Below are 9,090 nucleotides of genomic sequence, written 5' to 3' on the forward strand. Positions count from 1 at the left end.
TTTATTAAGCTCTCTTCTTCATGTCTTTCATGTTTTATGTTCTGAATGGGTAAACTGTTCGACTAATAAATTTTGGAAAAGCTCCTGGAGGCTTACTCCATGCTAACTAGGAATTCGGAGTGATGTCAAGTTGAACAATACTTGATCATGTCTATATCCTCGTACTAGAATAATGCATTCTTCTGTTTCTTCCAATACAAGTCCTATTCCCCTTGTAGCTGTCTGACCCTCATCACTTAAAGGACTAGTAACAGTTGGCACGAAAATGGTTGTGGTATCAGTTGTCACCTCTACCATGGAGCATATATAGGCATCTGTTAGTCTTGTGAGATCATGGATATGCACCTGGGAAGGTTTCCAGGCCTGGGCAAGGTTGTATGGAAGACTGGCAGTTGCCCATGCTGCAAGTCTCCCCTTTCCACACCACCGATGTTGTCCAAGGGAAGGGCACTAGGGCCGATACAGTTTGGCACCGGTGTCTTCGCAGAGCAATGTGTGGTTAAGTGCCTTGCTCAAGCACTCAACACGTTGCCTTAGCTGAGTCTCGAACTAGCGACCTTCAGATCACTAGACCAACGCCTTAACCACTTGGCTACGTGCCAACACATAGAAGATCCTGAGGCTCCAGTACAAATGGGATTGACTTGCCTGAAGCACATGTTAACTGATGATCTTGTTTTTGATTTGTGACCAAAAGGACCATAAGACCATGAGATATAAGAGCATAATTAGGCCATTTGGCCCCTTGAGTCTGCTCTGCTATTTCATCATGGATGAGCCAATTTTCCTCTCAGCCCCAATCTCCTACTTTGCCCCCCTATCCCTTCATGCCCTGACCAATCAGGAATACACCAACCTCTGCCTTAAATATACATAAAGAATTAGCCTCCACAGCTGCCTGTGACAATGAATTCCACAGATTCATCACTCTCTGGCTAAAGAAATTCCTCCTTATTTCCATTCCAAAAGGACGCCCCTCTATTCTGGGGTTGTACCAGAGGCTGTGTTGCAGCCTTGACAGTGTAATTAAGCCCTCAACCAGTGGGGATTCTCCTCTCTTGATGCTGGGGGCTTATGGGAGTTAATTGAATTTTTTTTTTGGTCATTGCAGTCAGCGTCATAGCCTACCACTCAGCAGCCTTTTACTGCAAGCTTCATGCATTGGTATTCTGCTGTAAATGAAGCTGAATAGCTCTATATTTACTTCGACAAAGAAAAGGTTGTTAGTAATTCATTGTCGTTGAGCAGCAGCATGGCGCAGATGGTAGAACCCAGCACCAGCAGCCCGTGTTCAATCTTGATTTCCAGTGCTGCTGGTATGGAATTTGCATGTTCCCCTAGATACTCCCGGTTTCCTACCATGTTGCTGGTGGATGAGTTCATTGCTCCCACTGTGCAAGTGAATGTTAGGTTCTGGGGAGAGCTGATGTGGGAAGAATAGATTACAGGGAAAATTAATGGGGAATGTTGACTAACTTTTATAATACTTCTCCTGTGATGATTGGCTTTCAAGAATAATTCCCTTTTTGCTTGATGCTGACTAAGCCAGGCATTACATTTTGAGTCGGTGGTATTGTTTTGGGTGCAGATTTCGAAATTCCATATGCATTTGTTTCCCTTAGTGTTTCCTTTGAGTGTTTACCATGTACAGTACTGTGCAAAAGTCATAGGCACATGTAAACACTTTCTATACAGAGAAGCTGCTTTAAAAAATAATCAAAAGTTTCTAAATAGCAAAAAAATTGCTACAAAGAACAGTAAACAGTAAAAAATTAATTAAATCAATACTTGGAGTGACCACCCTTTGCCTTTAAAGCTGCATCAATTCAGTTAGGTACGATGTTGTGCAGTTTTATATAAAATATCGGCTGGTAGGTTATCCCAAGCATCTTGGAGAACTTGCCATAGTTCTGCAGACTTTGGCTGTCTTGCTTGCTTTTGTCTCTCCAAGTAATCCCTGACAGCCTCAATAATGTTGAGATAAGGGCTCTGTAGAGGCCATACCATGTGAAACCATATAAAAAAATCTAGAATTTTTACACAATACAGGAAATCAACTATGATCAAATGGCGGTACAGACTTGATGGGCCGAATAGCCGAATCTTGCTCCTATATTTTAAGATCATATGGTTTTATAGAGCTGATTTGAAGAAATACCATCTACTGCTTGTCAGCCCATTTACTTGAATTTAGTTGGACTGCAGTTATTTGAATTCTGGGAGTCAATTCCCACTCAACTGTTTGAAGCCCTTATCTCTGGTGTGCCTGCTTCACTGATGTGGCAAGGTACCAGCAGCAACGTTGAGAGAAAAATCTGTGTCTTGATCAAAATATCAGCTTCTATTAGTATGGGCATGACAATTAAAGAGTTGTCTGTACTAACTTGTCCGTCAGTCACCAAATGTTGCTGTGTGAGTGACCAAACTGAGCCATGTGGATGCTGTGACTGGGGAGTATAAAAGCCTTTATTCACACAGCCAGTCTACTGGAGAGAATCTAGTTCTCTTTGCACAACATTTTATGCTCTGCCTGGGATGGCAAGGAACTGCAGAGGTTTGTGGACACAGTTCAGCACGTCACTGAAACCAGACTCCGCCCAATGAACTCTGTCTACGCTTCTTGCTGAATCAGAATCAGGTTTATTGTGACGTGAAATTTGTTAACTTAGCAGCAGCAGTACAATGCAAAATACATAACCTAGCAGAGAGAAAAAAAATAACGTAAATCAATCACGTATATTGAATAGATTAAAAAACAGAAATACTGTATATTAAGAAAGTGAGGTAGTGTCCAAAGATTCTATGTCTATTTAGGAATCAGACGGCAGAGGGGAAGAAGCTGTTCCTGATTCGCTGAGTGTGTGCCTTCAGGCTTCTGTACCTCCTACCTGATGGTAACAGTGATGAAGCACCTTCAATTACTCCAAAAGACTGAGGTTTGGTAAAATACTGAAAGGCTTTTATTCGCTGTACAATACGACCTCCACAGTGAGTGTCTGCCCCCGGACTGAGGGGGAGGGGCAAGGCGAACACCTTTATACAGGATTCTGTGGGAGGAGCCACAGGGGCAGTCAGCAGAGGGGTGTGTCCAGACAGGTAACCGAGTTACAACATATATACATGGTTTACCACATTCACCCCTCCTTTTTTTAAAAAGAGTCCCACGGGGTGAAGTGACTGACAATATTTACAAGAAGTATATTTACAGGTTAAGTCTATCAGGCGGTCGAGTCCGTCGCTGTGATCTACGTAGCACCGGCGATGGCGGTTGTGCTGGCTCCGGCCTGACTTCAGGTGCCAGCACGTTAGGCATCGGTCATCCCTCGTGCGTGTGCGTCGCGCCCGGTATGGGAGTGTCGTGTGGTGTCTGTATAGGGTTTGGGGTGCACGGTGTCTCGTAGGTACATACATTGGTGGGTACGGGGTCAATAGTCACCACGGAGTGTTCAGGGTAGGGGCCCTGAGCTCCTGCGGGCGCCAGGTCGCGGATGGAGACCGTGTCCTCCCGCCCATCAGGTAAAACCACGTAGGCATACTGGGGGTTCGCATGAAGTAAGTGAACCCTCTCGACTATCGGGGAGTATTTATTGCTCCTTGCATGTTTCCGGAGCAGCACTGGCCCCGGGGACGTCAGCCAAGATGGTAGGGTGGTCCCAGTGGTCGATTTTCTGGGAAAAGAAAAGAGCCGCTCATGAAGGGTGGCATTGGTGGCTGTGCATAACAGGGAGCGGATGGAGTGGAGTGCCTCGGGAAGGACCTCCTGCCAGCGGGAGACCGGCAGTCCCTTTAACTTGAGGGCTAAGAGTGTGGCTTTCCACACCGTGCCATTCTCCTTCTCTACCTGTCCATTCCCCCGGGGATTATAACTAGTGGTCCTACTGGTTGCAATTCCCGTAGCCAGCAGGTATTGGCGCAGCTCGTCACTCATAAACGTGGACCCTCTGTCACTGTGGATATAGCATGGGTATCTGAACAGAGTGAAGAGCTTGCGCAGGGTTTTTATAACTGACGTGGTAGTGGTGTCGGGGCAGGGGATGGCGAAGGGGAACCGCAAGTACTCGTCAATTACATTAAGAAAGTACACATTGCGGTCGGTGGAGGGAAGGGGGCCCTTAAAGTCAACACTCAGTCGCTCAAAGGGGCGGGTGGCCTTGATGACTGGTGCCTTTTCGAGTCGGTAGAAGTGCGGTTTGCACTCTGCGCAGACTTGGCAGTCCCTGGTCATCATCCTGATCTCCTCAAGGGAGTAAGGCAGGTTCCGGGCTTTCACGAAGTGGAAAAGCCGGGTGACTCCCGGATGGCAAAGGTCTACATGTAGGGTGTATAGCCGGTCGATCTGCGCGCTGGCGCATGTTCCCCGGGATAGGGCATCGGAGGGCTCATTGAGCTTCCCAGGCCTGTACATGATGTCATAGTTGTAGGTGGAGAGTTCGATTCTCCACCTCAGAATGTTATCATTTTTGATTTTGCTCCGCTGCTGATTATTAAACATGAATGCGACTGAGCGCTGGTCAGTTAGCAGGGTGAACCTTTTGCCAGTGAGATAGTGCCTCCAGTGCCTTATAGCTTCCACTATGGCCTGGGCCTCTTTCTCTACCGCAGAGTGCCGATTTTCAGGGCCTTGAAGGGTATGGGAGAAGAACGCCACTGGTCTTCCTGCCTGGTTGAGGGTAGCAGCCAGCGCAAAGTCGGAGGCGTCACTCTCTACTTGGAAGGGAATGGCCTCATCCACTGCATGCATTGCTGCTTTGGCAATGTCCCCTTTTATGCGGTTGAAGGCCGCGTGGGCCTCAGCAGAGAGGGGGAATGTGGTGGACTTGACCAGGGGGCGGGCCTTGTCTGCACAGTTAGAGACCCATTGGGCGTAATATGAAAAGAAGCCCAGGCACCTTTTGAGGGCTCTGAGGGTATTGGGAAGAGGGAGTTCCAACAAGGGGCACATATGGTCGGGATCAGGGCCAATGACTCCATTCTCCACGACACACCCAAGGATAGCAAGTCGGGTGGTCCCAAATACACACTTGTCCTTGTTATAGGTGAGGTTGAAAGATTTGGCCGCTTGGAGAAATTTTTGGAGGTTGTTGTCGTGATCCTGCTGGTCGTGACCGCAGATGGTGATGTTATCCAGATATGGGAATGTGGCCTTCAGTTGGCACTGGTCCACCATCCGGTCCATTGCCCTCTGGAAGACAGATACACCATTCGTGACACTGAAGGGGACGCGCAGGAATTGATAAAGCCTGCTGTCCGCCTCAAAGGCAGTGTAAGGGCGGTCCTCCCGGCGGATGGGGAGCTGATGGTAAGCGGATTTTAGGTCTATGGTCGAGTACACCTTGTACTGTGCTATCTGATTGACCATATCCGCGATGCGGGGTAGAGGGTACGCGTCGAGCTGCGTGAACCTATTGATGGTCTGGCTATAGTCCACAACCATCCTATTCTTCGCCCTGTTCCGAACAACCACCACCTGCGCCCTCCAAGGACTTGTGCTTGTCTCAATGACCCCCTCCCTGAGCAGCCGCTGCACCTCCGACTTAATGAAAGCTCTGTCCCCAGGTTTGCCACAGGTTTACACTCGGGGGTCAGGTTGGCGAACAGCGGTGGGGGAGGGATCCTGAGGGTGGAGAGGCCGCAAGTGGTGTTGGTAGTGTGGCAGTTGGCATGATGTTGGGTGGGATGTGCGGGTCGGTGTGTGTGTGTGTGGTCAGTAGCGGGGTACGTGACATATCGCTACAAAACAGGGGATTTATGACAGTAATTGGTGGGAGGGGCCAATCATACTTCATTGTCACACTTTTCAGGTGTCTCTGGAAGTCCAACCCCAACAGCACAGGGGCACACAGTTGAGGCAAGACCAGTAACGTAAAGTCCCGATATTCTGTGCCCTGCACCACTAGTGTCGCTACACAACCCCCCCGGATGTCTGTTATATGCGACCTGGAGGCCATGGTGACCCTCTGACTTACCGGCCGTATCATGAGTCCACAATGCTGCACCGTGGCCGGGTGGATAAAACTCTCCGTGCTGCCTGTGTCAAACAGGCAGCTTGTCCTGTGCCCCTCCACCAGGATGTCCACCATTGACCTTGCGAGCTGGTGGGGAGCGCTTTGGTCGAGGGTTACGGAAGCCAGGGTGGGGTCGCTGTCTTGGTCCGGCATGGTGGGGTGCCCCGTGAGCACCCGTTGGTCGTAGGCGGTAGGAGGTGGCGCCGACCAAGATGGCCGCCCCCCTGTCTCGCACGTGTTGGTGGCGTGCAGGCAATATGGCGACCCCCACGTCTGCACGTGGCGCTGCTCGATCCCGCTCGCGGTTTGGACTTACAGACCTTGGCGAAGTGGCCCTTGTTTCCGCAGCTGGAGCAGGTAGCTGGTCGGGCCGGGCAGCGTTTCCGGGGGTGCTTCTCCAGTCCGCAGAAGTAGCACTTCGCGAACTCACGACTGGCGGCAGCCGAGGTCAATTCGCTGGCAAGTTGCGGGGTCTGCGGCACCCACGAGGCCATCGGGGGATCGTGTGCCTGGAGAGCCTCGGAGTTATGCAGAGCGGCCTCCAATGTATCAGCCAGTTCCGTCGCCGAACTTAGGGTAAGATCGGCTTTTTCCAGCAGCCGCTGGCGCACGTACACTGACCTGGTCCCCGTAACGAAGGCGTCCCTCACTAGGAGTTCTGCATGCTGCGCCGCCGTCAGCTCCTGGCAATTGCAGGCTCGCACGAGTGTCTGTAGGGCCTGGACAAACTCAGCACTCGATTCCCCGGGGCATTGTTGCCGTGTCGCTTAAACGGTGCCGAGCATAGACGCTGTTTATCGGCCGCAGGTATTGTCTTTTGAGTGCGTTCATCACGCCATCGTAGTTCGGCTGGTCTCTGATCAGCGAATAAACCCGTGGACTGACCCTGGGGAGTAGAACTCTGCGTTTCGCTACGGGGTCGGTCGCTTTAATCTCCTCTAGATACGCTTCGAAACAGGCCAGCCAGAGTTCGAAAGCATTTCCAGCTTCAGGTGTTTGTGGATTGAGGTCTAATTTTTCTGGTCTCAGGGGCTGTTCCATGTTTTAAAACGTACAGCGAATAAAATTGAAGCACCTTCAATTACTCCAAAAGACAGGTTTGGCAAAATACTGAAAGGCTTTTATTTGCTGTACAATACGACCTCCACAGTGAGTGTCTGCCCCCGGACTGAGGGGGAGGGGCAAGGCGAACACATTTATACAGGATCTGTGGGAGGAGCCACAGGGGCAGTCAGCAGAGGGGTGTGTCCAGACAGGTTACAACATATATACATAGTTTACCACAAGTGAGAAAAGGGCATGCCCTGGGTGATGGGAGTCCTTAATAATGGTCACTGCCTTTCTGAGGCATTGCTCTTTGAGGATACTTTATACTTTATACTTTATTGTCGCCAAACAATTGATACTAGGACGTACTATCATCACAGCGATATTTGATTTTGCACTTCCCACTCCCTGGATTACAAATATTAAATATTAAAAATAGTAAAAATTAGTAAATATTAAAAATTTAAATGATAAATCATAAATAGAAAATAGAAACATGGAAAGTAAGGTAGTGCAAAAAAACCGAGGGGCAGGTCCGGATATTTGGAGGACACGGCCCAGATCCGGGGCAGGATCCATTCAGCAGTCTTATCACAGTTGTAAAGAAGCTGTTCCCAAATCTGGCCGTACGAGTCTTCAAGCTTCTGAGCCTTCTCCCGGAGGGAAGAGGGACGAAAAGTGTGTTAGGTGGGTAGGTCGTGTCCTTGATTATCCTGGCAGCACTGCTCCAACAGCGTGCGGTGTAAAGTGAGTCCAAGGACAAAAGATTGGTTTGTGTGATGTGCTGCGCCGTGTTCACGATCTTTTTGGGTAGTATGACGGATAAGAAGATAAGAAAATAGGAGCGCGTTTCGGCTACTCAACATTTCAAGTTTTGTATAGTTTTGGCTGATCTGCCCCAATTCTTATATGTACCTCTGTACAAATTCCCCAATGACACCAATTCCCAATTCTTTCAAACATCTAAATATCCTTAATGATTGACACTCAGTGGCCAACTTTATTAAGTATAACTGTACACCTGCTCATTATTGCAAATATCTAATCAGCCAATCGTCTGGTAGTAACTCAATGCATAAAAGTATGCAGACATTGTACTGTGTGGATCTATTTCTTTTAGAGCAATGACCTCCCCACTCCCCCCCCCCTTAGCACTAGGTATTGATCTGTTGTCTGCGCAAATGCATTGTTCTCTCTCTCTCTCTCTCACTGCAAAGTGAATACACCAGTTGAAGCCATCTCCCGTGTGCGTGCTTTTATTTAAAATATATGTATTATGCACAGATGCAACAAACACAATCAAAAGGTTCAGACCAAGCATCAGAATGGGGAAGAAATGTGATCGAAGTGACTGACTATGGCATGCCCTGGGTGCTGGAGGTCCTTAATAATGGACGCTGCCTTTCTGAGACACAACTCCCTGAAGATGTCCTGGGTCCTTTGTAAGCTAGTACCCAAGCTGGAGCTGACTAGATTTACAACCTTCTTCAGCTTCTTCCGGTCCTGAGCAGTAGCCCCTCCATACCAGACAGTGATGCAGCCTGTCAGAATGCTCTCCATGGTACAACTATAAAAGTTTTTGAGTGTATAATGCCAAATTTCTTCAAACTCCTAATAAAGTATAGCCACTGTCTTGCCTTCTTTATAACTGCATCGATATGTTGGGAACAGGTTAGATCCTCAGAGATCTTGACACCCAGGAACTTGAAGCTGCTCACTCTCTCCACTTCTGATCCCTCTATGAGGATTGGTATATGTTCCTTTGTCTTACCCTTCCTGAAGTCCACAATCAGCTCTTTCGTCTTACTGACATTGAGTGCCAGGTTGTTGCTGCGGCACCATTCCACCATTTGGCATATCTCACTCCCGTACACCCCTCTTGTCACCACCTGAGATTCTACCAACAATGGTTGTATCGTCAGCAAATTTATATATGGTATTTGAGCTATGCCTAGCTACACAGTCATGTGTATATACAGAATAGAGCAGTGGGCTAAACACACCCCTGAGGTGCGCCAGTGTTGATCGTCAGCAAGAA

At 48.6% G+C, this 9,090-nt stretch overlaps 1 protein-coding gene across 1 annotated transcript; it reads right to left on the reverse strand.

Moving 5' to 3' along the window:
* Positions 1 to 1,200: 1,200 nt before the first annotated feature.
* On the reverse strand, positions 1,201 to 7,046 carry LOC134349429 (uncharacterized). The gene is given in 4 exon segments (XM_063053759.1): positions 1,201 to 1,413; positions 3,479 to 5,545; positions 6,545 to 6,772; positions 6,774 to 7,046. Coding segments are annotated over 4 exon segments (2,781 nt in total).
* Between the last annotated feature and the right edge of the window lie 2,044 nt (positions 7,047 to 9,090).

Source organism: Mobula hypostoma, chromosome 1, assembly GCF_963921235.1.
Source record: "Mobula hypostoma chromosome 1, sMobHyp1.1, whole genome shotgun sequence".
NCBI lineage: Eukaryota > Metazoa > Chordata > Chondrichthyes > Myliobatiformes > Myliobatidae > Mobula > Mobula hypostoma.